A 24180-nucleotide genomic window follows, 5' to 3' on the forward strand; every position below is an offset into this window, starting at 1 on the left:
TATACAAATCTATGAGGAATAACAAAGACCATTTCTATGAGGCGCAGTGATTGCCGTGTCATCTAATCAGAATGTATTTAGCTCATCCCCATTGCAGCAGCAAGGCAATTTCTAACGTAATTGATGCTCTCACTCCTCTACAGGGAAGAGGAGTCAGCTTCCACCTCCAAACACACACACACACACACACACGTAGGTGGACAAATACTAATGCAGGAGGCTGCTGTCACGTTCATTGGGGAGGACGAGCTAGTGATATAATGGCTGGAGCGGAATGATTGGAATGGTATCAAATACATCAAACACGTGGTTTCTATGTGTTTGACGCCATTCTATTTCACCCATTTCGGCCGTTATTATGAGCTGTCCTCCTCTCAGCAGCCTCCTGTGATGCACACGCACACACACACACACACACACACACACACACACACACACACACACACACACACACACACACACACACACACACACACACACACACACACACACACACAACACACAACACACAACACAAACACACACCTTCTTCCTTTCATCTATGTCTGAATTGAATAGCTTGAGACCTGTTTTGTTCTGCGACAGTGAGCCCAGTCAGTCCATCTCCCCTTCTCTTTCTTCCTCCTCTGGGCCAAAATGTCATTTATTACATTTGTGTCATAAATCAATTTCCTAGTTCTCATTCTATTTGCTGAGAGGGATGACCGAGCCAGAGCTGACAGCGGGGGTTAACCATTCACTCACCCTGGTTCTGGGAGCCAGACACTAGGACGGGAGGAGAGAAGGAGGAGAGAGAAAACAGAGAGAGGGAGGGAGGGAGGAAGAGAGCAAGGGGGCAAGGGACAGAGAGAAAGAGAGGAACAGAGAGAGAGAGAGAGAGTGAGACAAAGGTACAGAGGGGGGACAAAACACACACAGTCAACACGACTATTTGATTTCACACACCACTGCTATTAGCCTACCTCGCTTCTGAAACCCTACTGAAAAGCTCTATACAACAGTATAGGAAAGTAATCCACCCATAGCTGTGTGTCAACAAATCTAAACATCCACTGTTACAGCAGAGTAAGAACAGCAGTAAGGGGAAAACATCCCCAGGTGTGGATATTAATATGGGGGGAGAAATTATTCCTCCTTCAAGTGACTTTTTTGGAGCTTAGCTAGGCAGACTTTCTCCGCCGTCTCTGATGCACAAAATGGAATGGGCACCGTTTTAATAGATTTTCGACAAGTAATTTATGAATTCAGATAAGAAACACAGAGCTGTGTGTCCCATCTCTGTTGGAGTCAGTGTGAATTCTGCAGGAGTGTGTGTGTGTGTGTGTGTGTGTGTGTGTGTGTGTGTGTGTGTGTGTGTGTGTGTGTGTGTGTGTGTGTGTGTGTGTGTGTGTGTGTGTGTGTGTGTGTGTGTGTGTGTGTGTGTTTGTGTGTGTGTGAGAGAGATAAAGGTATTGAGAGAAAGATATTGCTGTGTGTGTGTGTGTGTGTGTGTGTGTGTGCGTGCGTGCGTGCGTGCGTGCGTGCGTGCGAATGAGAGAGATAAAAGTATTGAGAGAAAGAAATTGCTGTGTATTTGTGCAAGTGTTTGTCTTACGTGCACATACTGTACCATGTATTCAGTTCTAAACTACTGTCTTCATACATGATACACACTGACAATAAAGGACACTCAACATGATATCTACACATCAACAGACATACACACTTGATAGAAGATCTGTTGATCATGTGAGTCTCCTGGCACGGGGCCAAGGCCCAGTCAGACTTCACAGCTCTCTATGTGTCTCAGTGTCACAGCTGTGTGAGCTCAGCCGATGCCAGCCCAGCACAGCCCAGCACTTCCCATCCCCAATATACAAGAGTCTCTCTCTCTCTCTCTCTTTGTCTCTGTCTCTCTCTGTCTGCCTCTCTCTCTCTGTCTGCCTCTCTCTCTGTCTGCCTCTCTCTGTCTCTCTATCTCTCATCATTCTCTCTCTCTCCCTCTATCTCTCTCTCGTGCTCTCACTATCTATCTTCTTTATCCCCGTCTGTCCTTTTCTGTAAAAGGTACTCCATCACCACGTCTCTTCCCCTGTGTCTCCATCTCTCTTTAAGCCTTTTCAGATGCTAAAGCCCGTCTCAAGGGGAGCAGAAGAAAGGGCAGCCGTAGGGCTGAGAGAAGGAAGGCTTTCTTTCCTCTTTCTGTCTGGACGTTCAATCACTGTGAAGTGACTTTGTCTCTTTGCTGTTATCGTGGCCTCACTATCTCTCGTTCTCGGAGCTCTTCTCTCTTTTATCTCTGGTTGAGGCTGAAGGAGAGTGGCTTAACATGCTGCTTGGACGTGCATTTGTTACCACACAGCTCCCCGCTTCCTCGACGCTTGTTTCCAACAGCAACAGTGGCTGACTTTGTTGAAAGGAACGAGCCATTTAAAAACACTGTAAGGAGGATACAGTGCACAGACAGACGGACGGACGGACGGACGGACAGACAGACAGACAGACAGACAGACAGACAGACAGACAGACAGACAGACAGACAGACAGACAGACAGACAGACAGACAGACAGACAGACAGACAGACAGACAGACAGACAGACAGACACTCAGTATCGAAATCAAGCATTGCATCTAAAGTGAAGGGTCTGATTTCTGTTTTATAGGAGCTAGAATCGAACAGGATATCAAAATACCTAGGCCCACAGTACAGCGGTATATGCCTTCAACTAATAAAAGAGCATTGTTTATTTAGCCATTTGGTATAACTATTCCCTGATTTCTTGCCATCTTCACAAAGCTATAATACAGAACTTATAACACATGGTCAAATACATGTGTGTCAACTGTACTGAATGAAGCGTTTTGATGTGCTTGTCTGGTATGTCGACCGGCTCAAGAGCCTCTGCTTTGATCTGTAATGTACACAATGAAGAGGACACATGAAAGAGAGGGGGAAAAGAGAAAAGAAAAACACTCCTCCCCACATCTCTCCCACCCACACCACCTCTTTGTGTGTGTGTGTGTGTGTGTGTGTGTGTGTGTGTGTGTGTGTGTGTGTGTGTGTGTGTGTGTGTGTGTGTGTGTGTGTGTGTGTGTGTGTGTGTGTGTGTGTGTGTGTGTGTGTGTGTGTGTGTGTGTGTGTGTGTGTGTGTGTGTGTGTGTGTGTGTAGGGTGGGATTTCATCTTCCATTTAGCCCATGCGTGTGTGTATTTACCCTGGCCTCTCAGCCATTGAACACAGAGGAGAGGCTGGCTCTCAATGGGCCAGGGGCCACTTTATGGGCCCTTTAAAAGCCCCATTAAAACCAAGGGGCCAGCTGGTGCCCTTATCAGAGTGTCAGCACCCAGCAAGTAGGGAAGTGAAGGAGTAAATATTTGTTCAAAAGAGGCAGCTGATCCAGTGAAGGTTTTAGGCTGAGGAGACAGAGTTTGCCGTAACAGGTGATCCTGTGTGTGTGTGTCTGTGTGTGCGGGAGTGAGTGAGTGTGTTGATGTATGGTTGTGATTCTACCACCAGGCAGTGAGCCTAACCTTCAGGGAGATGTTCATGTCATCAGAGACTGCAGCTCTCTACCTAGAAGATCCGGCAAATACAGACCCTGTGCCTTACAACAGATACTGTAATACACATGCAGCTGAGCCACTCCTCTCTCTTCAGCTCCAGTACCAGACCAATCCGTCATTGAGTGAACGGATGGCATACACAGACAGACATAGTGACTAGGTTATCCAGTCGTTACCTCAAAAGGGGTCAATACTTTTAAACGTCAAACAGATTACATAAGCACATTATAAAACGCCCTGTAGCACAATCTGCTGCTACGTCCATGACCCTTCAGCAACCTGTCCCCTTGGTAACTAATGCAATCCGGAACACAGATTAGAACGTTCTGTAGTCGCCATGGAACCCCAGATCCGATCTCCATGGATATGGGGGGCAGAGGAAGATCCCTCAGGTGATGGACATGTGATGATAAGGGTTTTTAGTCTGTCCTGTTACCGTGGCAACAGTCTCCGCCTCCCCCCCCAGGCTCCTTGGTTTAAGACACGTGTTGCTCCAGAGATATTATTACGTCTCAAAACGCAGTCAGTCAGAGCATCGGAGAGGATCACCAAGAGAAAGGATCTTTCACATAGAGCAATTAGAAGATCGAGGATGGTGTATCATTTTTCAGTCATCTTTGTTATGTGTCACGCAGGCTAAACTTTACGGAAACAAACAGAACTTTTGACCAAATGGAAAACGTCTTTGTTCAATTCCGTGGTTGTGAGGACAACATTTCTTGGATAAATCTCAGATATTTGGAATTGATAAGCATTACATGTACCGTAAGTGCGATCAAGCACTTCCTGTTCCACAAACAAATCAGCACCAACCAACACTGCTGCCTGGTATAACAGGTATAGGCCTCAGAGGCAATTTATGCTTGATCCGAAAATGTGGTCGGAGACTCCGCATGGATGGTGTGACCCAATTACGGAGCCTCCGGAGGCATGCAGAGGACAAAATGAGCTCTGTACCGCGCCTCTCCACATAGCTCCACATTGACGTGATTGGTTGATGGTAGGTGAGGGCGGGAGGTCCTGTATAAACACAAACTCACTTCTTTCACAACAGCTCTGCACCGCATCGGCAAAGCACAAAAAGTATGAATGCACCGGACTTCTGCAGAGGCTGAATCATCGGAAATGCAGCACAACCAATGAGGAAGTCGGATTGACCATGCAGCACCTTTATGCAGATGATACAGTCTTATACTCAGCTGACCCCTCCCCGGATTTTGTGTTAAACGCTCTACAACAAAGCTTTCTTAGTGTCCAACAAGCTTTCACTACTCTTAACCTTGTTCTGAACACCTCCAAACCAAAGTTAATGTGGTTTGGTAAGAAGAATGTCTCTCTCCCCACAGGTGTGATTACTACCTCTGAGGGTTTAGAGCTTGAGGTAGTCACCTCATACAAGTACTTGGGAGTATGGCTAGACGGTGCACTGTCCTTCTCTCAGCACATATCAAAGCTGCAGGCTAAAGTTAAATCTAGACTTGGTTTCCTCTATTGTAATCGCTCCTCTTTCCCCCCAGCTGCCAAACTAACCCTGATTCAGATGACCATCCTACCCATGCTAGATTACAGAGACGTAATTCATAGATCGGCAGGTAAGGGTACTCTTGAGCGGCTAGATGTTCTTTACCATTCAGCCATCAGATTTGCCACCAACGCTCCTTATAGGACACATCACTGCACTCTATACTCTTCTGTAAACTGGTAATCTCTGTATACCCGTTGCAAGACCCACTGGTTGATGCTTATTTATAAAACCCTCTTAGGCCTCACTCCCCCCTATCTGAGATACCTACTGCAGCCCTCATCCTCCACATACAACACCCGTTCTGCCAGTCACATTCTGTTAAATGTCCCCAAAGCACACACATCCCTGGGTCGCTCCTCTTTTCAGTTCGCTGCAGCTAGCGACAGGAATGAGCTGCAAAATTCACTCAAACTGGACAGTTTTATCTCAATCTCTTCATTCAAAGACTCCATCATGGACATTCTTACTGACAGTTGTGGCTGCTTCACGTGATGTATTGTTGTCTCTATCTTCTTGCCATTTGTGCTGTTGTCTGTGCCCATAATGTTTGTACCATGTTTTGTGCTGCTACCATGTTGGGCTGCTACCATGTTGTGTTTCTACCATGTTGTTATCATGCTGTGTTGTCATGTGTTGCTGCCATGCTATGTTGTTATCTTAGGTCTCTCTTTATGTAGTGTTGTGGTGTCTCTCTTGTCATGATGTATGTTTTGTCCTGTATTTTTATTTTATTTTTTATTTTTAATTCCAGACCCCGTCCCCGCAGGTGGCCTTTTGGCTTTTGGAAGGCCACCATTGTAAATAGGAATTTGTTCTTAACTGACTTGCCAAGTTAAATAAAGTTTAAATAAAATAAATTAAAAAAGAATAATGCCCAGGAGTTGAGGAGAACCAAGGACGCACCGCCCTCTAGTGGTGAGATGAGAAAGAACAGGGGGAAATGCGTTGCTTCTCCTCAATACAAGACTGGAAATACACTGACTCACTCCTCTGGTTCTCTCCAGTGGGCAAAACATATATGACACGTTGACGGCAGCGTCAGACTAATACTGTAGGTCACTAAACGAAAAGACTCAAAGGCAAATGTGATTCAGAGGGTGAGCTCGGTTCACAGAGAATCCATGTGAAAACATGTGTTCAGTTCAATTAAAATAGCATTTGACTGGTTACGTCTTGTATAGTAACACCCTCTTGAAGGAAGCCGAGGGAAACAGCAGCTAGGGGGGAAACATCTGTAGACAGAGCAGTAGCCGAACTTGAGATATAACCGTATCTAATGTGCAAACCTTCTATTTACTTCAACGCATTACTACACTGATACTGTATTACTGCACTGATACTGTATTACTGCACTGATACTGTATTACTGCACTGATACTGTATTACTACACTGATATGGTATTACTACACTGATACTGTATTACTGCACTGATACTGTATTACTACACTGATACTGTATTACTGCACGGATACTGTATTACTGCACTGATACTGTATTACTGCACTGATACTGTATTACTGCACTGATACTGTATTACTGCACTGATACTGTATTACTGCACTGATACTGTATTACTGCACTGATACTGTATTACTACACTGATACTGTATTACTACACTGATACTGTATTACTGCACTGATACTGTATTACTACACTGATACTGTATTACTGCACTGATACTGTATTACTGCACTGATACTGTATTACTGCACTGATACTGTATTACTACACTGATACTGTATTACTGCACTGATACTGTATTACTACACTGATACTGTATTACTACACTGATACTGTATTACTGCACTGATACTGTATTACTGCACTGATACTGTATTACTGCACTGATACTGTATTACTGCACTGATACTGTATTACTGCACGGATACTGTATTACTGCACTGATACTGATCCCAAAGCGGGACTTAATACACAACCGTCTTACATTTGACATCAGAACAGCCTAGCACGCGGACCAGTTCGAAGACGGGAGCCAACGTGATTACACACCGTTGGTTCCTGCAGTACGTGCTGTAACATTAGCTATCTGTGAGCAGAAAGGCCTTGCGTTCAGCGTGTTCTCAATCTTGCTGTGGGAAGCAGGGTGGAGGAGTGAGAGAACGTCCATCCTGAGGTTAAAGGACGGGCGCGGTACTATCACTTCCTATAAAGGGATGGGTGTGGTACCATCACTTCCTTCACGAAAAACCCATCAACTTTCAGAATCAGTTCTCAACCTATTTCTCACTCAGCCTCCGCATGACCCGTAATAACACTTCCTTAAGTAGGACGGCGAGTTACTTTCACAACATACCGTACAACACAGCCAGGAGACGTTTACAGGAAGAAGGAGAACCTCCCTTGCAAGAGAGGAGACCAAACAAGCACAGGTGGGCCTACGTTCGTTTACCCAAACCCTCCTGAAAATTAAGGCTTTCCAAAAAAAAAAAAACAGCAGAGAGTAAATGCCACGCTCCAAAAATAGCTTCCGCTGAAGCTTGTTGACAGTTAACATTTCCACCTGGGCAAAAAGTGATGAAACATACATTACTTCCTCTGAGATAGATAATAGCTCCACTGTTGCTGTGTTGTTGGCTGTTGGAGGAGCACGGTGTCAGTTCCATTGTGTGAGTCATTTTCTATAACCTGTCTCTGTTTCTTGAAGATGGTTAACATTTCTACCAGCGCAAATGGGTTAATTAGCACAAAACATCTTCTCTCAGATAATAATATGGGTAATGAAGTGAAGGTCATGTGGTGAAGTGTGAACCAGGCATCCAAAGGCCCAGAGCCAGACATGTTACCCCTGCTCCAAGAAAACTAGCACACATGCAGAGGCACACATGTGTGCACACGTGCGTGTCTGTGTGTGTGTGTGTGTGTGTGTGTGTGTGTGTGTGTGTGTGTGTGTGTGTGTGTGTGTGTGTGTGTGTGCGTGTGCGTGTGTGTATATACAGTGCAACACATCACATCTCCCTATAGGATCCACATCTGCACAGTCAGTCACACAGAGAGCGAGAGGGGTGGGGGAGAGGGGGAAGGAGAGACGGGAGATGAAGTACAGAGGTGGGGAGAAAGGGAGGGGAAGAGGGAGTGAGAGGGTGAAAGGGAGATGGAGAGGAGAGAGATGGAGAGAGACAGGGAGATGGCGAGGGGGAAAGGGGGACAGAAGGGAGAGAGGGGGGGAGGGGGGGAGGAGAGAGAGAGAGATGGGAGAGAGATGGGACAGAGGTGGAGAAAAAGGGAGGGGGAGGGAGGGAGGGAGGGTGAAAGGGAGAGATGGAGGGGGGAGAGGAGATGGAGAGAGACGGGGAGATGGAAAGGGGGACAGAGGGGGGAGGAGAGAGAGACAGGAGAGAAAGGGGACAGAGGTGGAGAAAAAGGGAGGGGAGGGGGGAGGGAGAGATGGAGGGGTGAGAGGAGATGGAGAGAGACGGGGAGATGGAAAGGGGGACAGAGGGGGGAGGAGAGAGAGAGAGAGCGACAGGAGAGAAAGGGGACAGAGGTAGAGAAAAAGGTAGGGGAGGGGGAGGGGGAGAGATGGAGGGGTGAGAGGAGATGGAGAGAGACGGGGAGATGGAAAGGGAGGGGGGAGGGTGGGGCAGAGACAGAGACAAAGAAGAAGAGCACAACAACACTCATCCGCCATGACAGTGTGTCTGTCCACCACCTTCCAGCTCCGACAGTATCACGCATCCCAAATGGCACCCTATTTCCTATATAATACACTACTTTTGACCAGAGGGCTCTGGTAGTGCACTATAAGTAGGGCCCTATAAAGGGAATATGGTGCCATTGAGACGCAGCCTACGTCCACACATCAGACATGGAAGTCCTTAGTTAGTCTCAATACCGTAACTATAGTGTAAACATTTCAACCCAAAATGACTTTCTGAGAAACGTGAGAACCAGACACGCGAGAAAAGAGAACAGAGAATTGTTACCACATAAAAAAAACATGAACCTATGAAAACTATCGACAAAAAACTCTTGATTAGAAAAACGCTCTTTAATGACACCTGGAGACAAGAAAAAGCCACTGGGGACTTTCACCTGTCGACAGACAGACGTGTGCTCAGAAACCAGAGAAGCACGTTTATATAAGGACTGGGGAGTGGTACGTACTACGGGCCTTTTCTCCGTGTTCCACACGAAAAAACGACTCAGGTCAAACACGCGTCCTCAGCAAAAAGAGACTAACATACAAAATAAAAGGAAAACGCAAACAAAGAAAGGAGAGAGAGGACTCACCACATTTACAGACATAGAAAGGAGAGAGAGGACTCACCACATTTACAGACAGAGAAAGGAGAGAGAGGACTCACCACATTTACAGACAGAGAAAGGAGAGAGAGGACTCACCACATTTACAGACAGAGAAAGGAGAGAGAGGACTCACCACATTTACAGACAGAGAAAGGAGAGAGAGGACTCACCACATTTTGCGAGGCATCTTTGCTCGGTGCGAGTTACCCGACCTTCACTCCTCCTTTCAACCCTCTGTCCTCCCTATCCCCCCATAAACACACACACACTCTCAGTCCTGATTGTGGCGTTATTAATGAGGTGGTGTGCTTTTGGTGCAAATTGAATGCAGAGGGCTCACTTTGTAGTGGCAGGGGAGCGAGGGTGAGAGAAAGGAGGGAGAGAGAGGGGGGAGGGAGTTGTTGCCAGCCTCTCATATCCCCAGGAGCATCGCCCGCTTGGTCCATCAGTAAATCCACACTGACCTGCTCTGACATGCAAGTAAGCCAGCGCGCGCGCGCACACACACACACACACACACACACACACACACACACACACACACACACACACACACACACACACACACACACACACACACACACACACACACACACACACACACACACACACACACACACACACACACACACACACACACACACACACACACACACACACACACACACACACACACACACACACACACACACACACACACACACACACACACACACACACACACACACACACACACACACACACACACAGCACGCACACGCACACGCACACACACACACACACACACACACACACACACACACACACACACACACACACACACACACACACACACACACACACACACACACACACACACACACACACACACACACACACACACACACACACACACACACACACACACACACACACACACACACACACACACACACACACACACACACACACACACACACACACACACACACACACACACACACACACACACACACACACACACACACACACACACACACACACACACACACACACACACACACACACACACACACACACACACACACACACACTACTAAATAGGCTTTGACTGTCCAGAATTTGTTTAATGATTTCAGAGAAATGGGCAAGCGCACAAAAAAACGAATAATTCCACACAAAAACACACACACACAGGGCTCTAATGAGGGCTGTGAGAGAGGGGGAGAGCTACAGCACTACAGCAGTCTGTGAACAACAGACACCTGCAACCAGCTGCTTTGAAGTTCCCCCTCTCCCTCCCACTCCCTCCACCACGGCCCCCTGTTCTCTCACCAACATGCCCGGTATACGTGACCTCGCTTGGAGGGGCCTTCGACAGACAGACACACACAGACACGCAACCCAGCAGCCGAACAACCCAGCCAGCCAGCTGACCAGCACTAGTCAGTGCCGTTACAGCAGGAGCATGGCCCACAGTCACAGTCACGACGACCTCATTCATATTCAGGCCCACTCCAAACAGCATAATACACTTGGACCGCCACAGACTAAACAGGTAGGCAACAGGCCAACCTTATTTAGCATATCCTGTGTGGGGCGGCATGTTAAAATACACCTTGAGTGCGTCCCAAATGGCGCCCTATTCCCTACGTAGTGCACTACTTATAGTGCACTACCACAGCCCTCTGGTCAAAAGTAGTGCACTATGTAGGGAAATAGGGTTCCATTTGGAAGGCAGCCCTTGATTTGGAGGTCTCTAATGGATCACAGAGCAGGGTACACTCCTTTTTAACTCCACCTCCTGTTGCTACTCAACATCAAGGTGACAGAGACAGTGGAAAGGGTAGATGTATAAATGAGACGACAAGGAGGAGAAAGAGAAGAAGAGAGAAACAAATAATTGATGAGAGTGTTTATTTGTGCGTGGCAGTGAACTCGGTCATCCCAGGGGTGGCTATGAATAGCTATGGGGTTGTGAGGCAGAATCAGGATCCATGTTCTTGTCCAACGGGAGACTAACCCAGACTAACACATCTCTAGCACATCTCTACCGCAAAATGCTCCTCTCATCGCTACGGCAACCTCTATTACAGGGGTGGGCAAACTTTTTGGGTCGAGGGCCACATCGGGATTTCGAAATTCACAGATATTTTGGCACCGATTTGTCTGTCAGAATGAATTGCGGGCCAGAAAGAGGGCAGTTATTTAAAAATATATAGGTCCATTATAATTTATATAAATATATAGGTCCATTATAATTTATATAAATATATAGGTCCATTATAATTTATATAAATATATAGGTCCATTATAATTTATATAAATATATAGGTCCATTATAATTTATATAAATATATAGGTCCATTATAAGTTATATAAATATATAGGTCCATTATAAGTTATATAAATATATAGGTCCATTATAATTTATATAAATATATAGGTATATTATAATTTATATAAATATATAGGTATATTATAATTTATATAAATATATAGGTATATTATAATTTATATAAATATATAGGTATATTATAATTTATATAAATATATAGGTATATTATAATTTATATAAATATATAGGTCCATTATAATTTATATAAATATATAGGTCCATTATAATTTATATAAATATATGGGTATATTATAATTTATATAACTATACTGTATAGGTCGTTTCTATCTAGTTGCAGATGTTGAAGTGGCCTCAAGTGTTTTTTTTAACCCATAATAATCATTCCCACACAAAAAAGGAATATACAGTATATTATTGACCTTTCTTTAATAAGTCACCATTGAGACCAGTGCGTCTTTTACAAGGGAGCCTTGAATATACAATTTCATAAAATAAAAGATACACTCTATATAAACTCAGCAAAAAAAGAAACGTCCCTTTTTCAGGACCGTGTCTTTCAAAGATAATTCATAAAAATCCAAAATAACTTCACAGATCTTCATTGTAAAGGGTTTAAACACGGTTTCCCATGCTTGTTCAATGAACCCTAAACAATTAATGAACATGCACCTGTGGAACAGTCATTAAGACACTAACAGCTTACAGACGGTAGGCAATTAAGGTCACAGTTATGAAAACTTAGGACACTAAAAAGGCCTTTCTACTGACTCTGAAAAACACCAAAAGAAAGATGCCCAGGGTCCCTGCTCATCTGCGTGAATGTGCCTTAGGCATGCTGCAAGGAGGCACGAGGACTGCAGATGTGGCCAGGGCAATAAATTGCAATGTCTGTACTGTGAGACGCCTAAGACAGCACTACAGGGAGACAGGACGGACAGCTGATCATCCTCGCAGTGGCAGACCATGTGTAACAACATCTGCACAGGGTCGGTACAGGCCTTGTAGGCCTGTTGTAAGACAGGTCCTCACCAGAAATTACCGGCAACAACGTCGCCTATGGGCACAAACCCACCATCGCTGGAACAGACAGGACTGGCAAAAAGTGCTTTTCACGGACGAGTCGCAGTTTTGTCTCACCAGGGGTGATGGTCGGATTCACATTTATCGTTGAAGGAATGAGCGTTACACCGAGGCCTGTACTCTGGAGCAGGATCGATTTGGAGGTGGAGGGTCCGTCATGGTCTGGGGCTGTGTGTCACAGCATCATCGGACTGAGCTTGTTGTCATTGCAGGTAATCTCAATGCTGTGTGTTACAGGGAAGACATCCTCCTCCCTCATATGGTACCCTTCCTTCAGGCTCATCCTGACATGACCCTCCATCATGACAATGCCACCAGCCATACTGCTCGTTCTGTGCGTGATTTCCTGCAAGACAGGAATGTCAGTGTTCTGCCATGGCCAGCGAAGAGCCCGGATCTCAATCCCATTGAGCACGTCTGGGACCTGTTGGATCGGAGGGTGAGGGCTAGGGCCATTCCCCCCAGAAATGTCCGGGAACTTGCAGGTGCCTTGGTGAAAGAGTGTGGTAACATCTCACAGCAAGAACTGGCAAATCTGGTGCAGTTCACAAGGAGGAGATGCACTGCAGTACTCAATGCAGCTGGTGGCCACACCAGATACTGACTGTTACTCTTGATTTTGACCCCCGCTTTGTTCAGGTACACATTACTCAATTTCTGTTAGTCACATGTCTGTGGAACTTGTTCAGTTTATGTCTCAGTTGTTGAATCTTATGTTCATACAAATATTTACACGTTAAGTTTGCTGACAATAAACACAGTTGACAGTGAGAGGACGTTTATTTTTTTACTGAGTTTATATATAAAAAATGTTACTCAAACCTCCTGCGGCCCGGATTGAATGGGCCACCCATGCCCTATTAGCAAGACTCCCTAAACCAGTCCTCCTCCACTCAGGTAGGCCCATACACACACAGTGGCTCAGTCTGCGTGTGCCTGGCTGCCTGCTATGCTCATCATAACGGGAGAGACGGCTAGGTAAATGGGGAAGTGAGTCAGCAAGTCCGAAATCGCTTCCTACCCCTTTCCCTCAGCACTGTTGGGTCAAGCCCGTATTCCAATATGTGGAGCCAACCGTGGAGGAGGTTGGAACTACTAAGAGCGGAACTTCACACAGTCCTGAACTCGAACGCTGGGAAAGCATGGCTGTCACTAATCACGCATGGAGTGTGCCAGCATTTCTCCGCCAACCCACGTATTTTTAGGCAAGCATGTGCTATTGCTGCCCAAGCTCTCTCTCTCTTCTCTAATTTACATCATTTAACAGACACTCTTATCCAGAAGAGTTCATAAATGTTCATACTTTTTTCATACTGTTGCCCCGTGGGAATCGAACCCACAACCCTGTCGTTGCAGGCGCCATGCTCTACCAACTAAGCCACACGGGACCTTCTTCTCTGCTCTTCTCGCTCTCCTCCTCCTTTTAACGCTCTCTGTGAATGCAGATGTTCTGCGACAGCCCCTGCATCACAGTTTATGAACTCCCACAAGGCAGTCAGCGAAAGGGGGAAAACAGTTGCAAAAAGGGAAGGTAGAATAGATACAGTACATGACTGTGGATAAATAAATAGCGTATAGAACAGTGGAGGTTAAATCGGCTCCTCTAATCTCAGTGTCAATGGAACGCTTACCGGCCTTTCAGCGCTGCGACGGTAGACTTGTCAATCCTAGAGAGAGAGAAAGAGAGAGAAAAAGAGAAAGAAAGAAAGAAAGAAAGAAAGAAAGAAAGAAAGAAAGAAAGAAAGAAAAAAGAAGGAGAGAAAGAGAGAGGGTGGGGTTAGGGGAGAGAGAGGGAGGTTACTGGTCATGAAACAAAATATGATGTTGTCTATGTTATCACTTAATTATGTGTCGCTAACAGGCGCAACATGGATGGTACCTTCCAATGTAATAGATTAAATAATTAGTGTTGTAAAAAAAAAATGCATTTTAGATGCATGGAGTTCAAACACGAACACATTTACAGGCCAGTAAACAAGAATGAACTCTGAGCGGATTCCAATAACAGACATACATAAACCATCCACAACATTTACATCTATATTAGAAAGCTTTAAAACAGCCATTCACCCCCTACTGCTCACACAGTGACTGTGGCTCTAGTTGTTGGACCTTTTTAAGAGCAGTTGTTATCGTACTTCGTTCACTTCAGTCCCAGACTCCGGTGATTAAAATAGAAATCCACAAAGAAAATAGACATTTCAACATTTTCTATAAGGAAACACCGAAAAAAACAAAAACGATTGAAGGATTTTAATGATGGTTAATGATTTAAAACCACTGCCTGTTACTTTGATCATTCTAAAGGTTGAAAATCACTTTGGTTTTACTTTGTAAAAACAAATAAGATAAATTATATATATTTGGTAGTGATATTGGTGGGCGTTGTGTTTTGTCTGTGTGTGGTGAAGCCTGCATAATGCCATCATAGACATGAGTGGTCCCCTCTCACAACCATGAATGACCTTCATGACAACTGACCTGAAAATGTCAAGACTCCTAGTACAGTACACCTATGCTCCCTAACTACAAGCCCTATGTCACTTAGCCTAGTAGTATCTATGCATCTCAAATGGTACCCTTGTCCCTACATAGTGCACTACTTTTTACCAGGGCCCTATGGTAAAAAGTAGTGCACTCTGTAGGTAATCGGATGCCAGTTGATGTCTATTCCAGCTTCCTTGTCATCTCAGACATAAACAAATATCAGTTGAATGTTGTCCAGTGCTTTGAATATCATCATCACAATCTTTCTGGATGCTTCTATGAATGGCCTCTCTGTGATCATCATCATCACTGGTCAACAACAACCATAAAGCCCCCCCCCCCCCCGTAAGAGGCATCACAGTGTGGTCATTCTATAGCCTAGTCAGCCTCCCCACCCTCCTATGCTGTCTCCACCCTGCCAGCCTTACACTGGCTGTGTACCATGAGGCTGAGGGACAATGATGTAGGCTTTATTGGGCTGTATCTCTGGAGGCTTGTATAGTGAGGGGAAGTGGCCCTGCCCTGACCACAAAGCTGATACATACACCAACTCAAGAACATTGACTGATAAGAAGCCTGCACACACCCTGTGACTACATCTCTCCATGTGGAGTGTGTGTGTGTGTGTGTGTGTGTGTGTGTGTGTGTGTGTGTGTGTGTGTGTGTGTGTGTGTGTGTGTGTGTGTGTGTGTGTGTGTGTGTGTGCGTGTGCGTGTGCGTGTGCCTTACTATAAATACACAGAGATGCAGTGGAGAGTGGAGGTACTCCTCCATCAAAAACAACATTGTGTCTCAGCACCACAGATGGCATGGATGAATAATGCCATGATATATGCCTCTCCTCCACTAACTCTCCTTATGCTACCTCTTCTTCTCCTCATCCCTCATTACTTTCCCTCTCTCCTTCACCATCTGATGGGCCTGACACCTCCCTCCCTCAGTCTCTAATGTCCAGCCTGATCTTCAGAAATGCCACCACAACAGCAAACTGGCATAGCTGGCATAGACCTGGCAGGCCACAGATAACCGTGTTCCCAGCTCTAGAGCAACAGTAGAAAGCTGTAACTTAGCAAAAATCCAAACAGCCATTACTTGAGAGTGGATGCAGTAATTCATTTCAGCACCATTCAACCTCTGCTGGGTTTACTGCAGTCAACACTGTGCCTGCTTGGCAGCAGCCAGCCTGTTTCAGCGTGAGGAAGTGGTTTGAGTGTATTAAATGATTGACTACATGGTGGGTTGACAGCATCAATACCGTAAAACATTGAGGTGAGCTGTGCGAGGGTAGTTCAAAAGCTGTCTTTCTACGCTGTCTCATGGTCTCTCTACAGCGGTGTTTCCCAACCCTGGTCCTACGGTTCACCCAACAGTACACATGTCCATTGTAGCGTGCGTTTGTGTTCGTGTGTACCTGAAGCTAAGCTCCATTCACCACACGTTGTCAGCCTTTCTCTCTTCTGAGGCGATTGCCTTTTCAGTTCTCACAGAGAAATATCCAGACAAAAAACAAACTCTCACACATGAAAATCTCATATGGGCCTTGCAAACTGAGATCATACATGCATTCATGAGCTGACACAAGTAGTGTAACAAATTCACTTAAAAGTGGCAATCTGGTATTTACTTTCAAATGAATATTACTTAGAAATGCCTCATGAGCTTAGTTCAACGGTCGTCCCCAAAATATGAGTTTGTTTGACACAAACAATATAATTATAACATTTACATTTAAGTCATTTAGCAGACGCTCTTATCCAGAGCGACTTACAAATTGGAAAGTTCATACATATTCATCCTGGTCCCCCCGTGGGAATTGAACCCACAACCCTGGTGTTGCAAGCACCATGCTCTACCAACTGAGCCACACGGGACCAGTTATAAACCAAAACTGTTTAGCTTAGAAACATTTGATCATTTGGATCTCATGGATGGTCCCATTCCTCAGCTGTTTACCAAAAAAGTGACAGGGTGTCTGCTTTGTGTCATTAGACATAAAGCTATCACATTTTCTGCATTCCAGACGTAAATATCGAGATTAAAAAAAACTGGAGAAACACAAACAGAGTTCTACAGATGAGAGGACAATAACACAAAGCAACTCATTGACAACCGTCTGTGATCATTCCCCCTGGTAGAGACCGCACCGAGACAGAACAGCAGCCTGTCAAACTGCTGCAGAAGTGTTACACACACACACACACACACACACACACACACACACACACACACACACACACACACACACACACACACACACACACACAAAGTGGAACAGACAAAGCCCTCCACCCATCCTTCCTTTCAAAACACATTCAGCTCTAGTCTGAACAACGGCAGCCTGCTCAATTCACACACCCACGTTCACACACACACACCGCCAGCCACCAGCCGTACGAGAGTTAAGGTAACGTACCAGCCGAATCCTCCAAAGGATACACTCCTCTTCCTTCTCAGCATTCTGACAGGGGCACTGGGATTGTCACTCTCACTGTCTTTTGTCTCGCTCCTCTCTCTTTCACTCTCTCGGTCTTTGAAGAAGTCTAGGCAGTCCTGCTCTGTTCCCTCCTCCCTCACCTGTCCTGCCGCTGCACACAGTTTGGCACTTCAGCTTCTCAGCACACAACTCAACTCCACTCCACACAGAGGGGAGGAGAGAGCCTGGGGCTGGGAGGGGCCAGGCGAAGGGTAAGACTTTCTCATCTGTTGTGTGTGTCTCTCTATCTCCTCTTTCTCTCTCACCCACACAATTAGCCACACTGGACTCCACCCTCACACTTACTTACACAGATTCCAACACACACACACCACCTATGCCCACGTACCCACACACATCCATACTGACTTCACACTCTGTGTATTCATTTGTTGTGTAACTATCAGTCTTTTATATTTGATCTTTAGCACTGCATTGTTGGGAAAAGACGCGTCAGGTTCACTATTAGTCTACACCTGTTGTCTACGAAGCTGTGAGAAAGAACTGAACTGAAATCTCTCTCACACCCACATCTCACACATTCCCTCCTCTCGGAGCCACCCAACCTGCCCACAAGAAGGAAGGAAGTGTTGCCACAGCCGGTGTCACTTCCTCTGTTCTGGACTTACCAGAGCTGTCTTCATCAGGGAACTCCTTTATTTATTTATATCAATGTGGTCCTTGCCAATACAGTCACATACAATGATACACACCGCGAATATGTACCGTACATTCAAATGTACTGTTTATTCATTGCTTCAGACATATCTGAATAATGGATGTACTGTCGATTTTGCATTTTAAAAGGAAGCCTGGTCTGGTCTGATTTCCGGTCTGGTCTGATGAAGCCAAGACAGAACTATTTTGGCCTGAACACCAAGCGTCACATCTGGAGGAAACCTGGCACCATCCCTACGGTGATGGTGGCAGCATCATGCTGTGCGGATGTGTTTCAGCGGCAGGGACTGGGAGACTAGTCAGGATCGAGGGAAAGATGAACGGAGCAAAGTACAGAGAGATCCTTGATGAAAACCTGCTCTAGAGCGCTAAGGACCTCAGACTGGGGTGAAGGTTCACCTTCCAACAGGACAACAACCCTAAGCACACAGCCAAGACAATGCAGGAGTGGCTTCGGGACAAGTCTCTGAATGTTCTTGAGTGGCCCAGTCAGAGCCCGGACTTAAACCCGATCGAACATCTCTGGAGAGACCTGAAAATAGCTGTGAGCGACGCTCCCCATCCAGCCTGACAGAGCTTGAGAGGATCTGCAGAGAATAATGGGAGAAAATCCCCAAGAACAGGTGTGCCAAACTTGTAGCGTCATACCCAAGAAGACTCGAGGCTGTAATTGCTGCCAATGGTGCTTCAACAAAGTACTGAGTAAAGGGTCTGAATACTTATGTAAAAGTTCATTATAAATCAGCAAACATTTATAAAATACTGTTTTTGCTTTTTCATTATGGGGTATTGTGTGTAGATTGATGAGGGGAAAAAACAATTTAATACATTTTAGAATAAGGCTGTAACGTAACAAAATGTGGAAAAAGTCAAGGGGTCTGAATAGTTTCCGAAGGCTCTGTATATACAGTATGTACAGTATATAACCATCTACATACAGTACATACTGTAGGAGCTGCAAGGTTGCCACTCTGAATGAACCAGGACCCGTGAGACAGCCAGGATGCGTAAAAAATGGCACCCTACTCGCTATATATTGCACTACTGTATATAGGGAATAGGTTGCCATTTTGGAACACAGCTCCAATGTGACTGTGAACAAAAGGAGGGTCCTTCCTGCTCCAGCTCTGCCACATTCTTAGGACTAAAATAAACAACTATGATTATTACTTGTTTTCTTTGTATTGAAATAAAGGGTTTTTCCAATATTCAACACAAGAAACACTGCAGCCAGTAGCCTTATCCACACTGTCTAGTATCTGGTATTACTGTAAACCCTAATTTTATTTTTAACTCAGTCAATGAAATGTCTTTATTACTTTAAATATTTATGTGGTACTTACTCAAAACTAAATGAGAAGTTTTTTTAAATGTTATGATGCAAATTAACTTTTTTAATTGGTACAACTTTGTCACAGCAAGTTCAAACAACTTGATTGTAAAGTTTAAACTGTTTAAACACAAAACTTGTTTTATTGTCTATTGAGCATTAACCTATTAAGTATTTCTAACTCAAAACCTGTCAGGACAACTAGGTACTCACATTCTTTTGGTAATATCACACAGAAAGTATACTTTGTTTAAGCAGAGGTTAGTCAAGTCATTGTTTACGTTAATTTAAGAAGAACGAACTATCATATTTTCCAGCATGCTCTACTTCATGTAGATTTTTAAATCGTTTTTAATATCTGTGTTTTTGCATATACAGTGCATTCGGAAAGTATTGAAACCCCTGGACTTTTTCAACATTTTGTTTCGTTACAGCATTTGGTAGTTGTTTGACATTCATACTATACTTGGTGAGGGATACATCAGAGGTAGCCTATACATGAGGGGGATACACTGTACATTGATTGATTGATTGGTCTTATACTACACAAAGATAAATATCATTAAACTATTCCAATCAGTTAGTTCGATTTTTTTTCACCCGCTTCTGGAACGGCTGTTCTATTTGAAATGGCTTAGGTAGTCTCGTCACAATGTTCCTAACCCTGGCAATCATTATGAATGCAGGTTGCGGTTGAATAAAAATTCCAACTGTTGGATATGGTTTTGCAAAATTCCGGGAAATTTTTCCAAATTTGACCAGAAATACCGGTCATTTGATTCCTGGAAACGAGAGGGAATAAGCAGGAAATCCTTCAACCAGGATTTTGTGAAAATCTTGGAATTGTGAGAAAGTTACTTGAATTTTGCAACCCTACTTGCAGGCCTGATGTGGCCTGTAAAACTAGGCCTCAAAATAAGGCCTTATGAGATATGTAATGTACGGTCATATAAAGTTTACAAAAGAGTATTCTAAGTGCAATCAACTTCATATAAAACATTTCTTAACATCTGTTTAGAGTTCAAACCACTGATAACTTTTGTATTTAATTAACAATGAGCTGAAGGTTAAATGTATCTCCAGCCATTTTTGACTTACTCAAACATTTAAAGCTGATACAACTCAAATCTGGACCCCCTACATGGTCACAGTGACCCTATCGGTTTGAGTAATGACTACAAAATCGCATTTAGGAACAACTTTTCCCTCAACGTCAGCAAGACAAAGGAGCTGATCGTGGACTACAGGAAACAGAGGGCCGAGCATGTCCCCGTCCACATCGACGGGGCTGAAGTGGAGCGGGTCGAGAGCTTCATGTTCCTCTGTGTCCACATCACTAAGGAATGAACATGGTCCACACAAACCAACACAGTCGTGAGAAGGGCACGACAACGCCTCTTCCCCCTCAGGAGGCTGAAAAGATTTGGCACGGGCCCTCAGATCCTCAAAAAGTTCTACAGCTGCACCATTGAGAGCATCTTGACTGGCTGCATCACCGCTAGGTATGGCAACTGCTCGGCATCCGATCACAAGGCCCTACAGAGGGTAGTGCATACAGCCCAGTACATCACTGGGGCTGAGCTCCCTGCCATCCAGGACCTCTATACCAGGCGGTGTCAGAGGAAGATCAATTAAATGAGATGAGCATCACTTGAACTCCAATCTGCAGCGCTCCCAGTGAAACAGTGCTCTGTCTGTCTGTCTTTCTGTGTTTTAGATGAGCCAGATTGGGTGCCCGGTGCCTATTCACATTATGACATGAATCACCATCTCCATCAGGAAAACAGCTCTCATTGAAACCCAATACGATGCTCAAGTAGATTGTTATTGTCTAGTGGACGGCCATGAGCTGTGTCAAAAAATAAATGAGAGAGATAAACTCAAATATGTTGTGTCACAACTATTGTGTCAAATGTGTTGTGTGTCAGTTGTACAACCCGAGGCCCACTTTCCATCCGTAATGTCATTTCCGCTTGAGCCGACATATTATGCAGCGTTTACCATGAATGCCATCTCCGCAGCTGAGGGAACGTTGCTTAAGGCGCATTATCGGTTGTACAGTATAGCACGCCTTGCATTGAATCCCGACTTTAGTCCCCCCAGTAAACCTTCACATGAAGGAGACCAGGCAAGCTCTGACCTGATGACACATAATGTGTGTATACTGTACAATACTGGCAGGCAGCAGCTCCTTATCACAAGCTACTTTTACAGTATAGCAGCCCCACACACTTCAGCATATTTACAGAAGAATGGCCTTTTCAGTTCCTTGACACACATGCTTCAGATATATGATCAGAAACACCCTGAGGATACAGTGTAACCAGCAACACCATCAGCCCGTTCACCAAACTGACCCAATGTTTTATCCCAAATGTACGTTTTCGAACTGTAGATGTTGTGCTCAATGTGGCCTTCTGCCCCAATTGGAATGAAGAAGTATTTGGTGCTTTCTTTTTCCTCGGTAGAAATACCTTCTTTGATGTGAAAGAACGGGACTCAGCCACTGTCATGCAATTCCTCTTGTCCTAACTGGCATCCTATTCCCTTTATTGTGCTGGTCAGAATTAGTGGACTATGAAGAGAACCGGGTGCCATTTGGAACTGTCACGTCTATGCCCCCTCCCCCTCTATACTAACCACCAGTCCTGGCAACCCTTCATTAGGCACACCTGGACTTCATCACGTCCCTGATTACTTCCCCTTTAGTTAGCCGTCTGTTGTCATGAGTCCTTAGGTGCTATTGGTTTGTAGAGTTCAGTACGCGGAAAGTTCAGTACGCGGCTCGTGTGTGTTCTTTTGTATCTGTTCAGTATTAAAACGCACCTTCTGCACCCGCTTTCTGAGTCCCGGCGTGTACTTTACAGGAACACACACAGTATAAAGCGAGTACGTTACACCACGTCCATGTTCATGTAATCATCCCACAGAGGGTACAAAGTGCCAGAAGTACGTTGAAGTCCTGAATCAATTAGTTGCAGTAATGGATTAACGTTAGAGTTTCTAATATCTCCCCAGTGGTGTGTGTCCTCGCACATTACTAAAGAATATGAATATAAAGACATGTGACACGTGGTCAAATAGAATTGTATTTCTATGCACATGGCAGCACGTGCAAGACGGGATACATTGTTCAAGGCAATATGAAAGTGCTTTTCCACTCCAATCCTGTGTCTCATTATTTGGCCCAGGAGTTTTTCCTGAGCACATGACCTGACCAGAAACAACATCACAAATTAGCTTCACAATGCCAAATAGCCAACGTCAGAATTCCCTGACACCCGACGGAGACAGCCATCAATAAACCTTTGTTCCAATGTCAACGCCATCAGACACTCAGCCTGATGCCTGCCTGCTCTGTAGGAGTGAGTGACAGTGACAATGCTCAGTACCGATGTTCCAGACTGTTTATTGTCATGGTGTCTTTTTGTCTAGCTTAGGTAAGCAGCTTTATCAAGGCTCTATCAGTGTCTCAACCAGAGTTTTACCCCACCTCCTGCCACTAGAGATTTAAGAGTCATGGGGGGGCAAGCAATACAGAGCAGGGGGGGGGGGGCTGAGGGAGAGAGAGAAACAGAGAGAAAACCAATAGAGAGAGAGAGAAAGAAAAAGAGAATCGGGCAAGGGCCAGGCGGCACTGTTGCAATGCACACAAAGTGAAGTGGGTGAAGGGAGGAAGAGAGGTAGAGGGGGACAGACGGAGGAGTGCCGGAGATTAGACTTTAAATCAGGCAGATACAATATGTTACATGAGAGAGCAGTGAAACCCTCATTGACACACATGGGCCAAACCGTTAAACACACAGTTGGACGTTAATTAAACCAGCTTTAACATGTCCATAATGACGTTGCACCTGATTATATACTGGAGGCAGTATGTATGGTTATGCCAATACGCTTGGAGCTAAATGGACTGCGGGCTTGCAGTGCTGAATAGGGTGTTGTGTTGATGTCTGGCGGATTGATGGCCTTGCCTTTCTCTCTCTCTCTCGCTCCCTCCCCTCTCTCTTGTTTCTCTCTCTCACACACAAACAGACACACTCGCTCTCTCTCCCTCCCCTCTATTTATCTCTGTTATCCTCCTCCCTACCCGCTCTCTCTCTCACACACACACACACACACACACACACACACACACACACACACACACTCCTCTCTCACACACACACTCCCTCCCCCAATACTGGTCCCCCCCCCCCCCCCCCCCCATACTGGTCCCCCCAATACTGGACCCCCAATACTGGACCCCCATCCCACCTCTCTTCTTTCCTGCCACCTCATCCCCCTTTTCACCACCTCATCCTCACCCTTTCATTCTCATCGCTCTTTTTCCTTTATTTCATGCTAATCTACATTTCTTTATCTTAAATCGCCTTCCACCCCCTCCAACCCAATACTGAACCCTTACAAAAAAGGGTTCGCAAAGAGTTCTTTGTGGAGGGTATATAGTGTTCCAT

The 24180-nt window shown here is 45.1% G+C and overlaps 1 protein-coding gene and 1 long non-coding RNA gene across 9 annotated transcripts in view; one reads left to right on the forward strand and one right to left on the reverse strand.

Annotated features, from left to right (window-relative positions):
* Positions 1 to 24180, reverse strand: part of LOC139549040 (rap1 GTPase-activating protein 2-like) — a 96819-nt gene that overhangs the window by 65392 nt on the left and 7247 nt on the right. For 3 of the 7 annotated variants that reach the window (XM_071359116.1, XM_071359114.1, XM_071359112.1), the window contains exon 1: positions 17656 to 17844. In XM_071359116.1, the coding sequence (XP_071215217.1) occupies positions 17656 to 17699 (44 nt within the window). In that variant the 5' untranslated portion in view covers positions 17700 to 17844. Of the gene's footprint in view, positions 1 to 14386; positions 14423 to 17655; positions 17852 to 24180 lie in introns of those variants that run through there. The other 4 variants (XM_071359115.1, XM_071359113.1, XM_071359123.1 and 1 more) reach the window with 3 other exon arrangements.
* Positions 16952 to 19153, forward strand: LOC139549043 (uncharacterized). Of its 2 annotated transcripts, XR_011669823.1 has the most exons (3): positions 16952 to 17646; positions 17779 to 17927; positions 18144 to 19153. It is a non-coding gene; the product is annotated as an uncharacterized lncRNA (long non-coding RNA). The 2 variants fall into 2 exon arrangements; XR_011669822.1 differs by having other exon boundaries at positions 17779 to 19153.

Source organism: Salvelinus alpinus, chromosome 22 (genome assembly GCF_045679555.1).
Source record: "Salvelinus alpinus chromosome 22, SLU_Salpinus.1, whole genome shotgun sequence".
Lineage (NCBI taxonomy): Eukaryota > Metazoa > Chordata > Actinopteri > Salmoniformes > Salmonidae > Salvelinus > Salvelinus alpinus.